The sequence below is a fragment of the Aptenodytes patagonicus genome, chromosome 3, assembly GCF_965638725.1.
Source record: "Aptenodytes patagonicus chromosome 3, bAptPat1.pri.cur, whole genome shotgun sequence".
Classification (NCBI taxonomy): domain Eukaryota; kingdom Metazoa; phylum Chordata; class Aves; order Sphenisciformes; family Spheniscidae; genus Aptenodytes; species Aptenodytes patagonicus.
Genome location: NC_134951.1, coordinates 116,729,329 through 116,752,943, shown reverse-complemented (window position 1 = coordinate 116,752,943; position 23,615 = coordinate 116,729,329). Strand labels below are relative to the sequence as shown.

The following is a 23,615-nucleotide window of genomic DNA, read 5'->3' as shown; positions in this document are numbered from 1 at the left end:
AACATGTTTCACTGCATTGGAGTGGAGGCAGAACAGTCACACTAGCAGTTACCACATCTCCTCAGCAGAGCAGTAAACCGCAGCCAAGGGACAGCCAAACTAAAATCACAAGCACTCATTTGACTGCTTCCAACAGCAGCGGATTGAAACAGCAGGAACCCTGGAGTGGAATTTCAGATGCAAGTTAAATTTCTAGCTCTGACAAAAATTCCCTGTGAAATGACAGGCAAGTCACCTTTTCCACACTCTACCTAAATGCCCTCCCCTGTAACACAGGCACCGTTCTTGCTTGTCTGAAGTTACAAAGCAGTCCTAGCAGGGATTATTTTTAGCACACAAGCATGAAAACCCAGCTGAGCTGGACTCTGATCTCAGCTAGACCTTCTCATTGGTTTCATAACAAAAAGTAAACAAAAAGCAAGGCTGAGTCCACGCCAGAACTCGGCCACTAGACAGCCTTTTGATAGTAGAACCACCACAATTTTCAGAAAACAGTGAGCTGCAGGTCCAAAGTTGGAGCCAGGCAACAATCTGAGGGATTAAAATGGATCACCAGTGCCTGTATTCATTCACTGGTGACCAGTGAGCTGCAAACAGACAAATTTCAAATCCATTTCAGATATTCCACTATCACCAAGCAATGACGCAGGTGTTTAAGAGCACAGGTTGAAATAACATAACTGCGCTCTCAGACATCGCAGCAAGTACTGAAAGCTACATCCAAGAACGGGAACTCTGCAGAGCGCTCTGCTTCCTAGCATAAACAAGCGGCTCCTCCCAATCTTTTGGGAGAGACTGCAAGTGCCAGGAACTATTAATACCTGCAGAGAAAACCTTCCCAGCTCCATGTTTTGAGAAATTCACATTTGCTGCTATCAGAAGTGTAGCATAAACCTACAAAACTGCTAGAGGTCAGGGCCTCAGATAGAGTTCCCCTACAGAGTGTGCAGTCAAGAAGAAACAGGATGGAATGGAGAGGAGCTGAATAAATTGGGAGCATGTTAAAAAAAAAAAAAAACTAGTCATGATGAATCTCTAATTAAAACATCAGTAATCATCCCAAGATAAGTCAGACTGCAGCTGAATTTCTGTCCCCAGTTAGGCCAGGGTGTTTAGCAGAGTTTCTCAGGCTTGTGAAGCTGGTCATAGCTGCAGAACCACTGTGGGAAGCACAGACCCAACAACAACTAGCACAGAGAGTCCATGCTCACAGCTCTTCCAGGCTTTCTGTATCCCAAAGGCACAGGAACAGTTCTCTGCTTGGTTTACCAGCCTTAGCATCAGTGGTATGTCTTCCTAGAACCATGAGCACTTGCATAAACCAGGGCAAACCAGCTCTTTCTTGGAGTACACTCGACTCAATCATTCCCTTTCTATGGCTACAAAACCCTGGTTTATTGCATCACCCGGAATCATAACCTTGTGCAACAGGACACATTTATGAGCCTCTCTTATGCAACCAGGTTGGTTCCCATCTGCAGTTTTCCAATATCCAGATACTGCCAACTCCCTAAGTACGATTGCTACCTGTTTCACCCACCCCAAAGATGCTCGCATTTTAGTATGCCTTACCCATTGCAAACACCATACCAAGACTGCAGCCTTCTGCATCCAGCTATCCTGCTGCTAGTCTCTCCTGGGTTTGCACTATGATCCAGATCCATTGCTCTGTGCCCATCTTAACTGTTAGCTCTGCTCCGCTGGAAACAGCCAGCCAGATACCTGCAGCACCCAAGGACTTGGTTCTAGCCCACCTCGCCTGCACCATCCCAACAGTCATCATCACTTCTCCGTAAGCAGAGATGTGCTACTGCTGTCCAAGAACACGAATCACCTCCTTACTCTCTAATGCTGAGCACACAGCTGGATTCCTCAGGATCCATGCTTCTATTGGGAGGATGAAAAACATCTGCTCCTCCCCAAGATAGAAGAGAAAAAGCTAGATTCCAAACTTATCATGTGGAGAAGGGAGCACTGTATCCTGTAACACCCTACGCAGCCCAGCAGCTGCATGCCAGTAGAAACATTCTCCCTTGGAGGGCAGTTTCTCTGTGCTATCTCCCATGACACAGGCCACAAGTACAGCACCAGGGTACAAGGGGATGCACCTCTGCTACCAGCTGTGTTAAGAGAATATGTCCTTGACTCCAGGCTGGAGATTTGTACCTGCTGAGCTGCTACTGGGAGAACCCGCAGCCCATTTCAGGCAATGCAAGCTGGATTAGCAGAGACCTGCTGTTTAAACTCTTGGAGCAAACGTGGCTGGAACGGATTGCACAGAACTAACCTAAGCACTTGTGCTGCAGGCCAGTGGCACGCTTACTTCCAGGTAGTAGCAGCAACTGCCTCCATAAACAACACTAGAGCTGGATGTCTAACAAACCTTTGTAAACTTGACCAAATACTAGTTTTCCCTCTGACCTCATTCAAATAGACAGAGAGGAACTGACATATGATGTGAAAAGCCACATACCACAGTAACCATCACAGTGATGAGGCTTGTGCCTGTTCTCCAAAACCAGTCTGCAACCCATAAACCAGAGCACCAAGCTTGTAAAGGTAAACTGCTTTACAGATGTGATCATGACATGTACAGTAGAGTCAATCCCTGTTTGAGACATCTGTGAAACTCTGCTCTCATCCCCCCCCAACCAGCCTTTTAAATTGTCTCAGTGATATTTCTAAAAAAAAAAAAAACAACCCCAAAAAACCAACTTACTTTCATATTGATGATAACCTGCCTTATCACACTGACTTGCCTGTGCTGATCTTTGTTCTGCTAAGGCTTTATTCAAGGCCCTGCTACAAGGGAAGTCAGGTCCAGTCATATTAAGTTAGTTAAAGAAAGATTTCTGTCCTTGCTTATGAGCAGACTGCTCACATATGCAGCTAATTTCTCTTATATATAATCAACATATGTCCAGCTGCCAGGTAAGAAACTGGGGTATGCAGCAGCCTTTCCAGTCTGAGGGTAAACACCATGCAATTAGTTATCAGCAGCTGTCCCAGCCTGCCACCCACTGGCCTCCAGGAGTGTGATCTGTGCTATGACTAGTATTTTCCAAGTCAACATGTTTCAGACATTAAAGCTGACTGCAATGCACTCTACTGGCACAGCTGACACAAAACAGCTTCCTTCAGAACAACAGTTATTGGCAGGGACTGCTTTATAGCCACTGTTTCTTGCAGTTCTTGTAGTTATAGTTAATTTACAATAACTACAACATCAGTGGAAAGCCATAATTACATCCACTCAAAATCTTTTACATACTTTTAATCTGATCAGATTAATACTTGAATCCAAATCAAGCTATGTCAAGAATTTAGAGTGCAAACATCTCATGAAAAGGGTCTAAAAGAGTATTTAAAAAAAAAAAAAGATGTCTCATTTCGCTTCAAACACACTTACTGGCAGTGCATGAAGCCCACAATAGTATAGGCTGCTTCTGGAATACAGACGAAGTGTTGTTTGTCATGTCAATACTAGCTGCAGCCTTTCTCCGGGAAAAATAAGAAAGGCCTTTGAACCGAGTTGAAGTAGTTTAGGACAAACATAGTCAGAGCTCAACTTCTTCAGACTCAGCCCAAGGGCAGTTAGGTATAGGCTGTAAGTTCCTGGCTACTGATTTTGATCCACAAAGACCATCCAGCTACTGGAGCTAGGAGCTAGGTTCAGAAAGACCCAGCATACAACTATTTTACTGTAAAACAGCATAAGCAAGATGCTACTTCTTCTATGCCTTCGGGAATAGGTGTAAAAGGGCATGAAGCAACCACGGCTTGTGAGGGCCACAGCACACTCGGAGAAAAGCTCATCCCGGGCACACCAGCAGAGCCTAGGATCCTCAGCCTGCTCTTCTCTGAACAAAGCAGCCAGAAGTGAGGGCAAGAGGCACAGTGTGCATTTTTAGGAAAAGCCAAAGCTTTGCCAGCATGAATTGTCCAGCTTGGGACCACTAGTTGCCCCAGGACAAGTGGCTAGGAGCAGAGTTTATATGACATCTGTCATAGGTGACAACAATGCCACCTACCAGCTCTCTCCTATAAGGGCCACATATCCACAAGCAGTACACTTATGTGGCTGCTGCTGGAACTGAGCTATTTGGGCAGAAGCTGAGCATGAACTCCAGAAACCTTGATAAACCACAAGTCGAAACTGTTCCTGTCAAACAAAGGTAAAAGGAGACAGAATTCAGACATTTTTCAGCTAGAATGCTGCAGTATGGTGTGGCTGGCAAGAGCTGCACAGCTTTCATTGGGTACCAAAATGAAAAAGCAATAGGTCACAGAAGAGTAAACTATTAAACAGTTCGTAGATACTGCCGCTGGGCAGCCCATTCTCAGAGCTTCTCTGGTTGAAGCTGCTTCAGGCAGTCTGCCCAGAGCGTAGCCACATAGCCTACTTCGACCACGATTAGAAGTTTAGTCCCAAGAAATTAAGCAAGGCTCAGATACTCTTCTTACTCAGAAAGCTGCCTTTAGAAGGGTATGGCTCACTGACCTATTCCACATATGCCAAATGATAGACAACCTGTAGAAAGATGAACCTGGGGTTTATAGGCTGAGTTGCCTCAGCTATGGCAGTGTATGCCCAGTTAGTCATACTAAGTTTAAAGAGGTTTATCTTATAGAATACTGGCAAGGGCTGTGCTTCCAGAAGCCCTGAAGCTTTAAACAGTCTCTTGTTGCTAGCAGGAGGTGCAAAGATTAACAAAATATGAAGCATCATAAAATAGTCTGAAGGAGTCCAAGCCATCTAGACATATCGATGTTTTTGAAAGGCTTAGTTTCCTTTGTGTGCAGCCTGTAAGAAGTCTGAGAGCTATTCAAACAGCAACATGACCCGAAGTCCCCACATTTCATGTCACCCATTACAAAAACAATCCTATTGAGTCAAATAAATATTTATCTCTAGTGCTCCAAATTAAGAGCTCCAGGTGATGAGTAAATTTATGATGGTTCTGTGCCTGAAATCTCAGTTTATCATTTTACATCCCACACAAAGTCTTGCCATACAACAACAGCTTGTTGTATCAGACATCTTTATTTGCTGTATTGCCCAAGTGTACAAATACTGAATGTAGTTATAGAAATTCAAAATATATTGTAGTAGAAATCTGTCTGGGAAGTGGAATGTTAAGATACTTACTTTATAAAATTACTACACTTATATAAGTCACGCCCACTTGCAAATTTTAAATATATCAGGGCTATGAAGAGACAGATTACTTTATGATCCTGCAAAAAAAAATGAGTTCTCAGAAAACATTTTCTGCTAGATTAAGTCAGTCAACAGCAAATTGATTTCTTACATTTGACTCATTTTGAGTTATCAGCCAACAGGATGTTAGCTACATCCAGACAATTCATACACAATTCGGCTCTCATTTATACCAAGAAAGTCAATGTATCACTATCAACATATTTAAGTATTAGTCAAACAGAATCTCAGTGACAATATTTATTTTAAGCTAATGCAATCAAGCCAATTAGTTGCCCCTGGCCATTGAGTGCAATTGATGCTTTTTTCACATTTTCAGAATAAGGCGCCTTAGTTCTTGAACAAGTCAATACAGCTTTGCAGGAGAGAGACATTGTTCTGGAAAGGAAGAAAATTAGTTTCAGATGAGCAAGACTGATAATTTAAATCCTGCCTTCCACAATGAAGTAGCTTCCAAAATAGTAGGTCCATCCCAGGATTTCGTAGCCTGTGGCAATGCTAAAGACCTTATACTGCAAAGACAAGCATTCAAACAGTAAAACATCAAAACCAGATCATACAGTCTGCAATCTGCTTCTTCCTGCAGGCCTGCAACCATGACTTGGTTTGTAGGAAAGAGGGGCAGGAGACAGAGTATTAAGTTTTTAAAATGGGCCAAACTGAGCAGTATTGTCAAGCCTTTTATACGTCACGTTCAAGCTCATAGGTAACTACTTCAGTGCTGATAAAGTCCAAGGCTCTCAGGGAGTGGGAAATTAGACCTTCCTTCTTCAAAAGAAGCTGAGGATGCAGTTACCTCTTCCTGAGGCTTCCTGCTTTGTTCTCTGCACTAAATTAGTAGACCCTGTAACCTGTACTGTACTGGATTAAGCTGGCAGTACATGGTGTGGTCTCTGCAGCCTACTTCAAGCCTGCTCAGTAAAGTTGTCAGAGGCTGCTACAAAGCCAGTGTCTCCCTTCACTGACCAAACAAGCAAGAAGAGCTGACAGCTAGATCACAAGCTGCAGGATGTGCTCTCACAGCACTCGGCAATACTTGAGGCAGCAGCTGCCTCTAGATGCAGGAGGGGTCAAACCCCACAGATGAGGCTGTCTCATGGGAAGTCAAGTGAGCTGTTGTGTATTACCTGCAAAATTGAGACTTCTCACTTGCAGTGCAATAGGCTGGTGTCCTAGGAGTGACAGGTTGAAAACAGACTTTCTGCACAGGACAGGTAAAACTGTCAGCATTTGTTCTTTGTATACACTACACCTACAGCTTTTCACTTCTTTTCTTCCCCTCTTCAGATCTCAGCTAAAGAGCCCAGCTGTTCTATTTTACACTTCCTAGTTTTAAAGGGAACCCAGCAAATCCTCCAAGTTACACAGTACTCACTTCTCTCAAGCTATGCCTGTTAAATTCCAAAGAGAACACACCTTTGCATGTTTTATTTCCAGTTCTGCCATTTCAATTAGGTTTTTGCGGAATGCTGCTATTCTCTTCTGTTTGAAGCTCATCAGTTCTGTAAGGAAGAAAGAACAAAGATAAGACAGATGCACAAAGTGTGACTGAAGTTTCAGTAATGGCTCTTATGTTTCATGAATTCTGTTGTACAGCTCTAGTTACAGCATTTCACTGTAAAAAGGTTCAAGAGTTAGTCTTGCTGTTTCTAGCCAGAAGATGCATTCATCACATGACACTGCCATCTTGGTGAGGAAACAGACAGCTTGTTTAAGACAATGGTTTTGTAGGAAAAAAACTGGAATAAAACAGAAGTAAGCCACACAAGCTCTGTGAGAACACAGAACATTTGAAAAACCAAGAACATTAAAGGAGCAGCAGTGTGTACCATGAAAGTGTGTTTCCTCTGTTTTATGGTTTCCTCTATTTTATATTGTCCAAAGGCATCTACTAAGAACCAGTGTTTGAAACTCTGTATGAGGCACTCAGCTGCACTGGGAAGGAGCAAAAGCCTGTTTGCACAGTTCTAATTGAGATAACCAGAAGCCTAAGTAGTTACCTTTAGGTGGAGGCTGAGAACAAGAGTTCAGTCTAGAAAGCAAATAGTAGGAGCTTATAATTAAGGTTGGTCTAGTACTAACATTGCTCTGTTTCAGACAAGCATTCTTAAAAACATTTAGTTGCATTAATTTTACAGGTATCTATACTGCCCTTGGGATGTCCAGACTACTTGCTTCAGGAGAGCGTTCAGAAGCTTTCAGTAGTTGAAGGTCAGATGGAGACTTGGACTGCATTAGGATCTCTCTTCAGTATAAATACAGCAAAGCCTGTTTTACCTTGTTTTGCAGATTCTGAAATCTTTTCAAACTTCTGACAACAATCCTGTTGATGTGCCTCAGCCAGCCTGACGTCCTTGCTCTTTAGTCTGGCTTTATCTAGAGCTTTGTTTGAGTTTTCATAGTCGACAAGAGCCCTTGTACGCCTGTACAGAAGATCCTGAAAGTAGACAGGAATAGTGCATCAAAGCCTTAAGAGGACTACTTCCCAAGTTGAGGTTACAACTACCTCAGCAGTAGGAGGTTTCACTTCTTTCAGGACTAGATTCTACTTCTTCCAACAAGCTATTATAACCTGCTATGCTCTTAGCATAGCAACAGGAGCATTTCACCAGTGCAGTATCAAGTATTCGGGACAGTCACTTGTGCCTTAGTCAAGGAAGTCCAAGGGCTACTGTAGGCATCGCTTCTTCTCTTAAAGTAGCTTTATCCTTCTATAAGGTGGGCCTCTCCACTAAGGAGTAATAGCACTTTCTGAATTCCCTCAGTCTGCTTTCAGTAAGGGATACACTATCATTTAATTTGTTGGAGATCTGACAGTTTGACTGAAGCACTATACTAACCTAGAGAAATAAGAAGCAGTACGGTCTCGGTGCCAATTACTTTCTAATCTAGCAGCAGTATAGTCTTGATATCTAAATAGCAGTACATCACAGAGGGAGCCTGTAGTGAATGTTCCAGGGTACATGACATTAGAGGTATGACACTAGATGAAGAGGCCCATCAAGTTATACCTAGATACCATTTCTCAGCATAGTCACCCCCTTGCCAAGTCAAGTATTGATTAGAAAAGAGTTGCTGGCAAGGCTTTTGCAGTCACATTAATCTACCAAATCCCTCTTGAAAGTCCAGACTCCAATAGCCTTCACATGTTACCACATATTCATGATAAAGTACTTTAGTAGTTGGAATTTACTTCAGGATTTTTATTAGTCATCATTGATTTTACTGAGAAGTCATAAGTACTCAAGTAAGGGAAGGGGTAGAACACTGCTGCAGACTCAAATTCAGTTGGCTCTAACTTACTTAGAGAAATCTAATGAGTTCTACATGCCAAAGAAAAACTGGTCGGAGATCTTAAACAGCCCTTCTGTAAGTAGGCTGGACCACAGCTAGCAAATATATAGTTTCTATATTCTGCTGTGGTTTAGGAGTGCCACGTTTCTTAGGCAAAACAAGGGTCCACCGTCCTGTCTTCTTAAAGCACAAAGAATACCATGAGTGAGTCATGGTGCCCATAATAAAACTAAGCTTCAAAAAGAAAACTGTTCTCACCTTAGCAGCTTCTATATTGAGCATGTAGTATCTCAGCAGCTCAGAGAGCTTTAAGTCTTCATCAGATGAAACTCTACTCTCTACCTTCTGCAGAAAAGATCAGATAGTTGGTATGTAACAGGAAACAGCAACATCCAGATTCAGAGATTCTTCTCCCCCACCCCCCCCACGCTTCTCTTACCCTGAGTTTCTCAAAGAGCTCAGCAACTTTCAACAAGTATCTAGGGAAAAAAATTGCACAAATAAGTTTTAGATACTTCTTAGTCTGATAAATGCCAGGATCATTTGGCAGGAAAACAAAAAGCCAAAGGCTGGAGTTTACTCCCGCATACAGACCCAGACAAGTGCTTGAAAAGAACTCAGGTCTAGAAAAAGACTCAGACAAAAGGTTCAACGCAAGAGGTGCTGGATTCCAGCATAACAGACTAGTACAGTTGAGCAGCTAGACACCATTTAAAGTAACACTGATCTCTAGAGCACAAAGGTCTCGTGGAGAATTTCCCCACTGCTACCCTCCTAGAGGGATGAACTATCTTGTTTATTCAGCCATATACTCTGTTTTAACAAGGTCTTGGTAAATTGATAGCAAAGTTTAGAGAGGTGGAAGAATTCACCTCAGAAAAGGTGACTAGGTTTCCATAGCTTAAAAAAAACCCTACTATTCTGGAACTTCAAATGTCCAGAAGATAATACAGGCCTAGTGTAAGCTGTGGTCGTATTTAACAGCACATTAGAACACAGATGCATAACCCCTTTCTTGCATATTCTCTGGGAGTTTGTGACCTGAAAAAAATTCAAGGAGAATTCTGTTTAGAAGGAGCTTTGATGACAGCACAATTCAGCTCTAGGGCACAACTGGCAAGAGATCAGCTAGTTAAGAGTCAGATGCAGTTGATAGTTTTAGGTCTGCCGCACCAGGAACGTCAGAGGAAAGAAAGTTTCCATGCCACTTGCTTCCAATTCAAGAAACTCAAACCAGCTATGACTCAATCCCCTGGATTTTACAAAAGGAACTTGATATTCCCAGACCCAGGCTATGTTTATGAACAGTTAGAATTGCTTACTTTTTGATAACTGTAGGTTCTTCTAATGCAAGGCTGTTCAAGCAAGCTGAAGTATAAATATAGTCATCTGCAACATCTGCAAGAACAAGACAAGGTTTTCAGGCTGAAATCAGCAAGACTGCAAGGTCTTTAGAAGGGTCTTTGAAAAGATTCACTTTTATGAGATCTTGTCATCTTATCTGCTTTTGCACATGCATCCTTGATTCTGTTGTAGTAGTTTACGAGAAAAGTCTTCTCTTGCTCAAAAAAGTCTTCTACTTCCTGAAAGAGAGTATGACCTGTTAAGTCAGTTACATTACTGCAGAATACAAGCTCTTCCCTATTTCGGGAAGGGCCAAAGAAATAACCATATCCACCCGAGTGTTATGCCCGTCAATCTCTACTGAAGAGCAGACTTCAAGACAAGACCCTGAGCCAAGGGTTTGACAAACCAAGCCATTTGGCAAGTTTCTTCTTCATGATGAAGTGAAGATGGACTTGACACTCAACTATTCAACGCTGTGAGTTGTCTGAAGCAACCAGTAAGTTGGTATCAGAGGGCTACCAACTGTCAGAATTTTATTTCCCAGGCCTGCTGCAACACAGCTAAGCAGTTTACAAGCTTGCTTCACATCCACACCAAACATTGTATGTACTGTAACGTTTCATGACATTGTGTTCAGGACAGCAAGTCTATTAGAAAGAGCCACCATGGCAACATGATAGAAAAGCTTAAGCTGGACCAGTTACAGGAGTCTTTGGTATTTGATCTTGTCTAGTGCAAGCAGAAACCCATAAATCATGTTTGTTCAGAGCTCCAAAGCAAACAAGAGCCACGAGCACATTTGCTGAAGGTGTAATTCCTTCCTCCCCACCAGTATCAGGTGTTAAGGCAACTCTTGTGCATCCACCAGAAACTTTAAATACACACTTAAATTTTTAACAGCCTATAGTTTCAATGTCTTATTTCTATAGAAGTGAAAATTAACATAGGCTACTCCACCCAACTTGGGACAGCAGTAACAAGGAAAGTTAGCATTAGTAACTGAGCCTCACACACATCAAGCCTGAAGCAGACATAACTAACTTCCCTGGAGCAGGAAGCAAAAACCAATCAAGATTATGGTAAATAAGAGGTAAACCAACTACCTTACCTTGACTCCAGAGAAGAGGACTTCATCAGCACTCTTTACCACACTTTTTAAAAAGCCACCAAACATCTCTTTTGTGTTTTTTCTCCGAACACTCAGCTGGAACAGAGAGGCCAAGACAGCTTTAAAATTATCTCGGGGGGGTAAAAAAAGTGACTATTTTGACACTTGCAGTGTAGTAACATCATTTATATCTAACATATGATAGAGCAGGCTGATTTCCAAGCTCTTCATAATACCCGCTGTATAAAGATGGCTCATGTAACAAATGGCTTGACTAGAAGTTGTTCAAGTATTCTGTGCCACAGATTTTTCCCATTCCCAGAAACAGCTCAGTTTCTCCTTGCATATCTTGGATCAGCATCTATCACTCATAATTAGGTTTGACAAAACAGATGCAGTACTAACTTTAATAGACCTCCATTCTTCCATTTTAGGACCACGCAACACAGCACAGGTACACCTGAACCATAATTGTTCCTAAGATATCAAGACATACAAAGTTGGCTTCCTAACCAAATTGACTAGGATTAAGAAACACTATGAGATTTATAGCAGAAAAAGGTCTAAAGGTCAGGCTTTCATCCTTTAACCATCTGGCCTGGTTTCAGCTGGGATAGAGTTAATTTTCTTCCTAGTAGCTGGTACAGTGCTGTGTTTTGGATTTAGGGTGAGAACAATGTTGATAACACAACGATGTTTTAGTTGTTGCTAAGTAGTGCTTACACCAGTCAAGGACTTTTCAGCTTCCCATGCTCTACCGACTGAGAAGGCTGGAGGTGCACAAGAAGCTGGGAGGGGGCACAGCCAGGACAGCTGACCCCAACTGGCCAAAGGGACATTCCATACCATGTGACGTCATGCTCAGTACATAAACTGGGGTAAAGCTGGCCGGGGGGGGCCGCTGCTCAGGGACTGGCTGGGCATCGGTCGGCAGGTGGTGAGCAATTGCATTGTGCATCACTTGCTTTGTATATTCTATTATTAATTGAAATAAAATAAATAAACTGTTCTTATCTCAACCCACGAGTTTTCTCACGTTTACTCTTCCAATTCTCTCCCCTATCCCACCGGGGTCAGGGGGGAGAGTGAGTGAACGACTGTGTGGTGCTCAGTTGCCGACTGAGGTTAAACCACGACATCATCTCAGAAGTACTGGCAATATCTGCTTGCTGATGCTGCACATAGATTTACATAACATTCTGACTGTGCCCAGAAAAGTGACAATACTCCTAACATCTTGCCTCACTTGGAAAGGAGGGGAAAGAAGAAAAAAAAGTGTCTTACATCCTGGTCATACTCCAGGAAAACATGAAAATTGTGATCTTTGCTGAGCACAGGATGAGAAGAAATCCGCTGAAGGAAGATTTCATGTGATGATACAGTCTTTTTGAAGACAGCGAGGTATTCACTGAAAGGAAAGAACAGGCTGAGATTGTCTCTTGTACTACTTTCTTCAATATACAAAGAATTGCTTTAAGTTTATCCAGTGAAAATATTCAACAGCATGCTTCTGAAATAGCTAGCTAGTGATAGAGAAGCTATTTTCAATCTCTTTAGCTAGGAAGTTTTCCAGTTTGAGAGAAACTTTTGGCACCACCCCAGCTCCAAGATTTTAAAGATTATGCAGCAGCAGACACCCTTCAGAACAGTCACACTCAAGATCAGTTACCACCAAATAAGCTGCTCTCCCAGAAGGCTTCTTTAAGCGCAGCTTTTGGCAGTAGACTCATTCTACTTACGCTTCTAGCTCTTGCTTCATTTTGGCAAACTCTTCTTTTGTCATAGACACTTCTCCTTCCCCTAGCTTCTGCATCTTCTCTCTGGGACCATCAAAGTCAGGCTTTGAAGGTGCTGGAGGTATCTAGCCAAGGAGAAATTGGTTAGTGATAGATGCTAGCAAATAAAGTTTTCCAAAATTACTTCTAGCCTTCTCTGGAAGAAGGCCCTTTATGCCTTGTCATGGCAAGCCAGCAAGGCTCTGCACCCAGGAATTCTAGAGGCATGTTGATGTCTAGGACCCCTGTTTGCCCCTCCCAGCTCTCTGCTACCCCTGCCCCAGGAGGGAAACCAACCAAGAGGAACAGCCTCTATATTCCACCCCATAGCCAGCCATCGTCTGTGGCCCACAGGGCCTCCTGAAGAATCACAATAGGAAAGAAAGACAATATTTAACAGAGTATTTCACTGTGTCATCTTCAGGAACTCTCAGAGCATCAAGCTTTTTTTGCTGCTCCAAGCTATACGGAAAGTTAACATAGAACCATACCACTCAAGTTGTTTGGGAGTTAAGGCAAAAAGAAGGATAGGGAGTACCCGAGCCATGAAACACTAGTAATATTGGTAAAGCAGACTTCATGCACTTACTAGTATGCACTTTAAATCACCATAGCCTTTTGTTCAGAATTACATTTTTTAGGAAGTACTTACAATGAGTCCTGCATACTCTTCAGTTTCAGTGAGTGTATCATGCAGCCACACAAAGTCTTCATGCTGCCTTGTAACTGAAAACTCAGGGGTTTGAAAAGCTGGCAGTGTAGTCTGGAAGAGAAGATACAGAAGCCCTACTGTTTTGTAAATTAGTGCTTTTAGAAACAGTTCTGTCTGTTTCAAAAGGAAGCTATTTTGCCTAGTAAGAGCCTCGCCTACTCCCTTTTAGCTGAGCTGGCACTCATTTGAGAGCCTTACTACTAAGGAGGCTATTTAAAGAAAAGGCACTGTTGTGGAACAGCATTAATGCAATTTATTTTGTGAAGTTTCACAGTAGCTGATTTCCCCACCCCTACCCCCCAGCCTTCTGGTGTCCATCTAGGATTCCTCAGCAAAGCCAATCAGCTACCTTGCCTCTATTTAGAGGGTGTTCAAGTCTTAGGAAATCTGAAGTTTCTGCATATATATACCCTTAGGCCACCTTTAAGTGGAAAGCTCCATCTAATCAGATTTCCTTCATTACACATGCCTGTAAAGAAGGGCTTGGCATTGCAAATACACAGATTACTTACATAACATTTATGAAGACCACTTTCTACTCCATGATCTTACCTTAGTATGCACAGTGAACTTGACTCTGTCCTTTTCACTTAGGGCATCAGGTATGTCAATTTGGAGAGAAGGATCAACATTCAGGTCTACAGATACAGACCTCAGCTGCAACAGAATTCACAGTATAAGCTTCGGTCAAGCACCAAGTAGGTTTAGTGAAGCTAGACTGGTCATCAGCTGTCAACAAGAACCACACTGCACTAAACCGCTGCCTCCAGGAACAGCACATATGGATAAGCATGACAGCCTTGACACTACCTGCACATCACTGACAAGCCTTCCCTTCCAAACACAGGAAAGGAAAAAGGCTTGTTAGCTTGAAGTCTGAAGAACCAATTGTTAGACTTCGCACTAGAGGTATTCGGGAAGTCTTCTCTCAAAAGAAGCATCCTCCTTCCAGTACTTCTCCAGCTTGTTTACTTGGAGCACATTAAACCAAAGCCTATTATGCCATTTAGAAGATAGCAACAACCCTAGTAGTTCTCTCTTCATTATCCTGTGCCTCCACAATGTGGCAGAACAGCTAACCTTTTGGAAAAGTGGGGCATGAAACCTCTTTAGGCTCCCATAAAGTTTAAGAGCCAACTGTTTGCCAGAAACCAGACCAAAACCCAAGAACACTGTGGCACTAACACTGCACCTGTTTAATCTTATTTTCAGGACATCTGGCATCATGTTATTCATTGCTGCTAGAATGCACGTTTGCTGTTAAAGAAAGCCCCAGTAAGCTGGTACAAGAACTAGCCTCAAAGGTATCTGAACTTTGCTTTACAAAAAGCTATTTATTGCTTGTAACTGCAAGTCTCTTCCTCTCCTAAATCCAGGTCTTGTCTTATCCTTTCTAGACAGAGCTTTGTGTCTGGCAACATTTTAATGCTATTTGTTTCCACTCAGAGCAGCTTGGAAGACATTTCTGAGCATGCTACGTGAAGAACCCTTTACAGGAGACCTCAGAGCACACCAGGTTCAATAAAGACCAGACTTGCCTTCCTAGTGCTTCAGACAGGCCTTAAACAGCCAGCATCTTCCTTCAGGGACTCATTTCTTCATTCCAACAGCCTACACCCAGAATACAATTTCAGCCATACTTAAACTTTTCTAGAACAGCAAAATAGCCTTCTCAGTTGAAGATGCTCTAGGTTATACACCACTAACATCCTCAAGTCATAGTCCTACTGAATTCCTTACAAGGACAGCGCTTTCCGACTCGGATCAGACAAGGCCTCGATACTCAGCATGCCACCCTGTTCTGGGAAGCCAGGGAAGTGGCCAGGCTGCACTCATGAGCAGTATGATTCAGCATAGCCACCAGCCCATTTCTCCCTCTATGATTTGTTGTACTTCACTGCTTGTACCCAACCATTGAAGACAAATGGCTTCAATTCTCTACAGGACCTCAGAAGCAAGCAAAAAAGTTTAGGCATATCCAGCATAGATTACTAAGATTAATGCATACATCCAGTTCTTACATCAAGTAGAATCATGCATTTAGATACCAAGGAATCAACTTTTACAACCTATTAGACACTAGTGAGCACCAGCTTCAGTCATCTGTATTCCAGAAGCATGCAGGCATCTTAGCCTATTGCATTATGGTGGTTCCTGTGCTATGAAACCCCTCTTCTAAGAGGTCCTCCCTTCAGTGCTGCAGCCTAACAAATCATTCTATTTTCTGCATAAGGGAGAAACTGCCAGAGATCAAGGTCACAACACAGGAAGTTTGCTGAAGAGCGACCGTCAGAGCCAGGCTGAATCCCGAGGTTATCCTTCATAGAGATAATTCTGAATGCCTTCCCAGGAAAAGCAAGCTAGAGAACTGGGCCATGACTGATGTTGTTTCACCACCCTGCAGCATACTAGTGCACAGACCCCACCAGCCAGGAGCTTACCCCAACCACCTGCTAAGCACAGCAAGTTTCAGCACCGAAGCCCACAAGCAAACTGTGCCAGACAGCATCTGAGCAATCCTGTCATATTACAGACAGCTTGAATGCTGCCTTAAGCTTCTGTAAAGCTGAGTAAGAACTGTTGAGAGGGTGCCCTTTATAAGGTGAAGCTTCGCTTCCAAAAGCTTTGGAAACTCCCTCCCCCTAGTCTGGCCATCTGTGTACTGCAGTCCAGATCTGGTAGGTGACAAGTCTCTGGCTGCCTGCAGAGGACACAGCTGTCAGGCTAGCATGCATTTCCCTCTATCCAGCCTGCCCCTGCCTACACTCCCACTGATGGTTACTGCTATCATCTATGATCAGACTCTCATGCATAAGTGAGGGATACCCCAGTCACTGTACCCTCATCTTTCCAGCCACGCTAAAAAGACTTCTATCTGCTGCATACTACCTGTTACCTAGAGTTAGAAGCAGGTAGGTAAGAGATACACCTTTTTAAGCCTTATGACTATGGAAAGACCTTGTATGCAGCACATTAAGCTTCCCGTTCTGACTTCAGTACGACAGGCTTTTATCCTACCCTGAGTATTGCCTTGGCAACAAGCAAGGATGTTGAGCTTACAGAGCATGTCCTGGAACACAGTTCCTAGCAGTCACAGCACTGCTCAAATCCGAATGGACATGGTGAGACTCCAAACACTACAGGGACTCCAACAGGACAGTTGCTTCTCTCCAGTCACCTTATGGGACAGATTATTATATCCCCCTACAGGCATATGATTTTGGGACTTGCTAGGAAAGCACAGACCAAACAGCACAAAGGTGCATGGTTTGGAAGTCACTGACACTGGTTCAGGCAGAAGCTGCCCCAGTCAAGCACTAGAGGAAGGATAGGTAGAAGGCCACCATTCAGACATTAGTTTCACTAGAAGCACAGCGCACTGTCTGTTGCTGATTGAATGAAAGGCAAGTTGGTCCATGTTTCCCAGACAGATAACGCTAGCAGCCAAAGCAGTAAGACGCAGACCCCAGTGTTTTGCATCCTGCTTACTTATCTTTACTGTCCAAACAGGATCAGCAGTGTTAACAATATGAACTGCTGAGCCTGGAAAGTATGATAAGCCAAAGGAAACTGCTTCCTCTCAGCTAAACTAAGGAAAGGATTACACAAATCAGCCAGTCCTGAATTTGTGAACTTTCTTATTAAGTGTTGTGGAGAAAGTAACCCATGATTAGACACTGTCCGCACACCCCTCCTAGTAGTTGCCTGCACAAGAGATGGGCAGGTATAGACACAAGATGGTACTGCTTTGTCAGATTAAAGCAGTTCACATGTCACAGGCGTTTCTCGCTTGCACTAGCACCATAAACTGCAGAGGCAATGGGACAAGAACACATAACCTACAGCTTCAACCATCCCCAGGAATGCTACTGCAGTAGAGCTTATTGCCCCAGCAGGGCCTTATTTACACAGAAGCAACTGGGAGTCAGCAGCAGTGCTCAGCTGTGCGCTCCAGAGCGGTATGTACTATACATATGGCACGAAGTCCGAGACCAGCCCAGAAAAAGGGCAAGAGTTAAGAACACCCCTGTAAACAGTGGTGAGATTCTGCCCCTCAGGACTACCTGAAGCCACTTGCTAAAAAGAAAAATCTTGTACCTCTCCTACCCTAAACACCTGCTGTAAATGTACATGACGCAGCCTATACTTAAAGGCCACTGCAGGCTCAAACATCAAGCATATCACTGTTTGAAGACAGCACAGGATTATCACCTCTACCCTTCAAAAGTCTGGTCTTTAGTGAAGGACCTGAAGCCATATGAAACAGAGGATTATAAAACCACTGGTCTGCTCTAGTCCTGTGAAGGTCACTGTGGGGTCCTAACTCCAGGCCAGAGACTTTAGAATTACACAATCACAGCAGCAAGGCTCAGACTACATAGAGAGTATTCACACTGTCTGACTTCAGGAGGACGGAGTGCTTTGCTTCCCCACAGAAAGTGCTGGGGCAGCATTTCTCCAATGAACTGGAAGCAAGAAGCTCCCCTCTTGTTACCACAGCTCTATAAGCACTAACCCAGTGCACCAACAGATGTTCCACACCAACCTTTGATCAACACAAGCACCTGCTCCTGCAGTATTAGCAGTTCATCATTCAAGACTTTTCATTCCACCATGCCACCTACACCCATCCTACAAGCAGGAATGGGGACCAACTTGCTTATGGTCACATGAAGGCTGTGCAAAGCAGAATAATTAAACTTTCATCTCCAGGCCCCAGGCTTGTTCCTTTATCACAGCAGGCACCCAACCCAAGACCTTGCCAGGAAACTACTCCATCTAAGCTCTCTGGCCTGCCATGCCTGGAAGCTCCTTTGTATCTGGAGGCATTTCTCTGCTAGGACATCATTGCTTTCTCCCTGCACTCAAGACAGAAGGCAAGAGAACTGAAGTTTCCCTATCCCAGTTACCAGAAACCAGTCTGTCCCCCAACACCCTTGGGGGGGATATAATCCAGGCTCAGCAGCTGGTGAGAGATTATTCCTTACTTGAAGCACATGCCCAAAGAGGTACAGAGGATGGTGACTCCTGGAGCAGCCCAGTGGGGAAACAGCTGGGTTGGGCTGCAAACCAAAACACTCAGCCAAACCCGGCACAGTACCCCCACTTTCACCTCTCATTTCCCTTTCTCAGAAACAGCCTAGAGGCTTCTGGTTTGCAATGACTACAGCAACTGTTACAGCTGCTCTGATGCCTTCCACTTCTAGGCTCATGCCTCTTTAGTGACTTGTATTGGGATCCCCAGGGTTTCTTGAAGATTCAAGAAAAAAACCCCAAACTTTTCCCTGTTCAGTAAAGGTACTGTCCACCACAACTGTCTGACCTGGAAATTAGAACAAGACATCAAGCAGAGCCCTCCAGAATAACAGTCACTCATCATATTGATTAACGTTTCTAGCTTTAAGACCAGAAGACTAAAAATAGCTATTATGGTACTAATTAGGACAGTATGACTATCACTTGATCTGGAAGCCCAAGAGAAGAGACGGAGAGCATTACTCTGAGCAATCCAGGTAGTGTTTTACAGCACTTGCTTTTTTCTATTGCTTAGAGATGTTACCAAAAAATCCCACAAACAAAAGAGCTGGATCATTTAAATACAATCCAGTGATGACCATCAGCTACCCAGGCTTCAACTTGATAGACATAAGTTTCTGATCAGACCTCATCCAATGCAAACACATCTTCATGCTTGCAAGCATCCAGTGGAAGGCAATGTCCTCAGCCACTGAAGCCATTTAGTTCTGTTGAGTAGCCTGAACTGCTGCTTTTAAAATTACACCCTTTGCAGTTTTAGCATCAGTTCTAGATGACTAGATGTTACTTCTGCTTTCTAACAAAAGAATCTGCCAGTGCAAGCAACTGTGTACAACATCCGATTGCTAGCCAAGTAAGAATCAGTATTTGTTCTCAAAGTCAGATTAATCCAGGGGTTTTCCACATAGCTGGGCTCCCAGAAGGAGCAAGGAGCCCTTCCACAATGGTTTACGTGTCACAGAGCTTTCTGCTTATTGTCAGCTACCTTATAAGAAAACCTCTCCTCTGATCACCTCCCTGCTGTCATTCAAGCAACAGCCACAAACAAGACTTCACTAGTAATTACATCTGCCACTACCCAGCATCCATTACTTTTTACAGAGCAGTCTTTCTAATTAAACCAGTTTAAGTGCTCTCCAGAGAGTACTAAAAGATCATGATGTTTTCTGGCAGTTTATAGAGAGTCCTCAGTTCCAGAGGGCCTTGTTTCAACACCCAGGAGTTAACCAGCAGACTTTCAGAGTATCTGGCCAGCAGTACTAGTGGCATTAGTTGCTGGAACTATGTTTCAGTCATATTCAGCACAAGTAGCTTAAGTTTCCCATTAATCAAGATAAAGATATGTCTGAAAGTACACTCCATGCATGCAGCAGTAAAGAGTCAATACAGTAGATGAGCAGCTTTGATTTTGCAGCCTTCATGACAGACTTGCTGTTAGCTCTGACATTCAGCTGAAACAGTCCTAAGTAGTCCAACTTACGCATAATAAGGAAAATTGAACCAGTCATCTTGTACAGTCTTCATGTTGCTACTCACACTATAGAAAATGCTTTCCCAAATTTGTGACTTTGGAGTGTAGAACTCCAGTGAGGCAATGGTTTAATTATTTTGCTTAAAACAAAAGATAAAGAGGGAATAACAGCTCAATTTAGTTGTATTGAAATGGCATTCCTCACCAAGTGCAATGCTTGCCAAGTAAGCAGAAGGCAGCCTCTATAGCCAGAGCACCTGTTGCCACGAGCTGGGCAATAAGCTGGCCTGATCACTTTGCTCTCCTGTCAGAGGGATCTCTGCATCACTCTTTGAAGAAACCAAGCAGTCACACACCTCCTTACAGAAGGAAGGAGCTGTGGGAAGGACACTATCAACATTCAAGGATCCCATATTCTGAGCAAAAGCCTCTCTATCTCACCTTGCTCCACCTAGCAGCATACAGGACACCTCCACCCAACCCACTGCTTCCTCAGCTCAAGGGGTCAAACAGCCTTGGCAGTGCAGGTCAAATACACCCTGCTGCAGCAGTCTGCCTGCAGAGCAGTCTACGGCTAAGCACTTTTAGCCCATGTGCCATCTGTAACATGAAGCATGCCCAGCTAAAATGGAAATTGTGCAACAGAAGCAAACCCCTAAGCCACAGTCAGCATCTACAAGAATGTTTTGCTGACCTTCTACAGCAAGGCCAGAGCTGGTGGTAGGGAGTCTCAGCAATACAGCCTTACCATGCTCTCCACACCTCCCATGGATTTGAAATTGTGTCATTAGCCCAAACTGCTGGGCCAGCTTCACGGAGGCTATATGTCCGTGACAGTACATTATCCTTATCCAGTAGCTTTCACCTTGCTAGCAGTTCATCTCCCTACTTGCTTTCGGGCCCAGCAGCATGCAGAAGCAGTTTTCTTGCAAAGCATAAACAAGATCTAGTAGGCCCTCATTCTTTCCAGAACATGTAGCAAAAGTTGTCTAGCACCAAGAACCACTGTTCAGGAGTGATAACTGCAAGTCCCAGGCTATGACATACCATTTTGTCTTTGACTGACTGTTCTGAGAAAGAAGGGCTACAATACTCACTCTCAGTATTTTGATCTAGAACAGTTTAACTGCAGACTGGAGCCTTTAAAATACTATCAAGCCACTGACATTAAGAAATACCAGGGTATTTGCACAAGCTTAGCCTGGCAGTCTCACTACTTGCTTCACTTTCTGAAGTGCCTTTTCCTCCACATGACAGATCACACCACCTTTCCCACTGCACTTCCAATCACCATTATCCTACCCTCCCTTCCTCTTCCTACATATCCTGATCCTCTCCTGCTTCGCCACCTCAGGGTCAGTTTTTAGCTTACACTTACCAATGATTCCTATTCAAGGTTAATATCTAATGAAGTTTCCTTTATAGGCATAGGCTTTATCTACTGGCACACACCAGTCCCATGTTGCTGTTTCCTTACCTAAACAGGAACAGACAAGATAGGAGTGTTTCTATCCTCCCCCCTGCTGCTGGAATCCCAAGACAGCCCTACTACCTGAAACAAGCTAGTCAATCTTTGCCCATTTAGCATTAGAGTTTAAAGCTACTCCAGCCCTCACAGTGGGAACATTTTCCCCTCCCCCCAATATTCCTGTCTGCTAAGTTAGAAAGGGCACATGAACACTCAAAGTTACCAATTACTGCAAGACAGTTGATATTTTACCTTCCCCTCCACCCATCACCTGCAGGTCCTGCAAGCCTATAAAGACTTCCACTCAGTATTCTCAAATGGCAGATACTTTAATACTAAGTTTCACATGCAGCAGGAAAAGGTTGAAGCACTGGCTAGTTCACAGCTCAAAGCAAATAACTAGAAAACACTTGTTCAACAAACTTTTGCCTGTTCTACTGGATCAAGATTGTTTTAAAAGATTCATATGCTAGAGAAGCAGATGAAATGAAGTTATCTAAAAAAAAATTATTCAAGGCAGGTGTATTTCTAGCCCTCAAGTCAGCTAATATACATCTTCCAAAAGGCTGGAGAAAACACAGACTGAAAAGACTTAAGCACCCTTAGCAGCTTAAAACACAAGTCATCTTCCTGCAAGTGAGTTAAGCTCAGTCACAATGCAAGACTACATTCAGATGCAACAGTATGGAAGTCAAATACGCAGCTCACAGATTGTTACAGGGCTGTCTTACCTTCTATTCAAGGTCTGCTGGGGGTAGTTATTAAACCAGGTAGACTAGGTAGATTAAGCCATGCAGCTTGTCCAGTACGCAAAATAATTCCAAGCACTGTTTACATACATACACATCAATTCACAAAGTTCCTGTTTTAGCATTTAATTTGCATTTCCCCTGAGCAGTTGAGAGTCTTCACGTTAGGTAACACCCCATGCTCCCTCAAAGACATATAAGCCTCCTTGGCACTTAAAGCTTCAACACTGCCACAGAGAAAGGAAAACCAAGTCAGCTACTAATGTGACAACTAAAGGAAAGAGGCATCACAGCTGAAGTGACAGCTGACAGCCTAGTTAACACAGGCCACACAACCAGGAAGGCTGATCACAAACACACGAGGCAGCTGACCCACTGAAGAAGAGCAAGTTTAAATACCTCTAGCAGAAGCACCTACAGCACTTCATCGCTAGCGCCCAGCCACGGGTCCTGATGAGCAGGTCCAGCTCCTGTATCCCCGCCGGCAGGCCCAGCTCCCACAGCTCCAAGGCCATACTTGTCACCCTGCTCCCACCACAAACTAGGTGCTCCGCTCACTGCCCGCACTGCCTTATGGCAGCTGCGGAGCCCTCCCCTTCTCCTCCTTCCCACCTTGTTTTTTCTTCCTTTTTTCCCCCTCTTTATCTCTCTCTAGGCACCTCTTCCTTCAGGGTCAGCACCCGCGCTCACCCTGGGCAGCTGCACCCTGATCACCTGCCCTCAGAGGTCCTTGGGTGCAGGGAGCAAGCAGCGCAAGGACTAAGAAACCTAATAATTGAAATACAAACCCTAAAACGAACAAAAATAAAAAACTGTCACTGCCCCGGTACTGCCGGGGGGAGAGAGGGCAGGGAGCTCCCTCACACGCCGCGGCACCAGCCCGGGGCTGAGCGCGGCCCTCAGCCCGGCGGGGCATGGCCGCACCCCCACAGCTCGCCTCAGCGAGACCCGGGCCGCCGCCCTCACCTTGCTCTGCGCGTCCTCCCGGAGCAAAGCCATATCGCTCAGGCACAGCTAGCCACTCACCGCCCTCCTCCCCGCCGCCGCCGCCGCCTCATATAGCCCGGGGCGGAGCCGCGGCCGCCTCACGCTGCCAACGACACACCCCCGTCGTCCCGGCGGCCCCCGCGCGGAGGCCGGCTCCCGACGGAGGCCGCGGAGCCCGCCCCCTCGGGGCGGCGGCCATCTTGGGTGAGGGCAGGGTGCTGTTTGCCTTCATCCAAGATGGCGGCGTAATGTTGTTTTTTGGTGTTTTTTTTTTCCTTTTTTCCTTGCTTTTAAAGATTTGGGTTATCCTCTTTAGCGGCTTTCAAAGAACACTCAAAAAAAAGCGAAAGAAAGAAGGCACGCCCCCCTCACCACCGCTCTCGGGGGCTCCAGCGCCGAGCTCCCCTCCTCCAGCCCCAGCGCGGGGGAGGGGCCAGGGCTGGCGG

The 23,615-nt window shown here is 44.3% G+C and overlaps 1 protein-coding gene across 1 annotated transcript; it reads right to left on the bottom strand.

The window, feature by feature from the left end:
- Nucleotides 1–5,027: 5,027 nt before the first annotated feature.
- Nucleotides 5,028–23,255, bottom strand: SNX5 (sorting nexin 5). The gene is made up of 13 exons (XM_076334810.1): nt 23,149–23,255; nt 14,010–14,114; nt 13,398–13,508; nt 12,710–12,831; nt 12,255–12,378; nt 10,971–11,066; nt 9,993–10,098; nt 9,838–9,913; nt 8,955–8,994; nt 8,774–8,860; nt 7,499–7,658; nt 6,638–6,723; nt 5,028–5,599 (listed from the first exon to the last, which is right to left on the bottom strand). The coding sequence occupies exons 1-13, from the start codon at nt 23,179–23,181 to the stop codon at nt 5,552–5,554; spliced, it is 1,194 nt and encodes a 397-aa protein (XP_076190925.1). The 5' UTR covers nt 23,182–23,255; the 3' UTR covers nt 5,028–5,551.
- Between the last annotated feature and the right edge of the window lie 360 nt (nt 23,256–23,615).

Bases quoted from the DNA above. Each gene is read 5' to 3' on its own strand.
- SNX5 (XM_076334810.1), bottom strand. From the start codon at position 23,181: ATGGCTTTGCTCCGGGAGGACGCGCAGAGCAAG. The intron at 12,379-12,709 runs GTAAGTAGAATG...CTTTCCTTTCAG, and splicing joins ATGAAGCAAGAGCTAGAAGC to TGAATACCTCGCTGTCTTCA. The intron at 10,099-10,970 runs GTAAGGTAGTTG...ACTCTCTTTCAG, and splicing joins TCCTCTTCTCTGGAGTCAAG to GAAGTAGAAGACTTTTTTGA.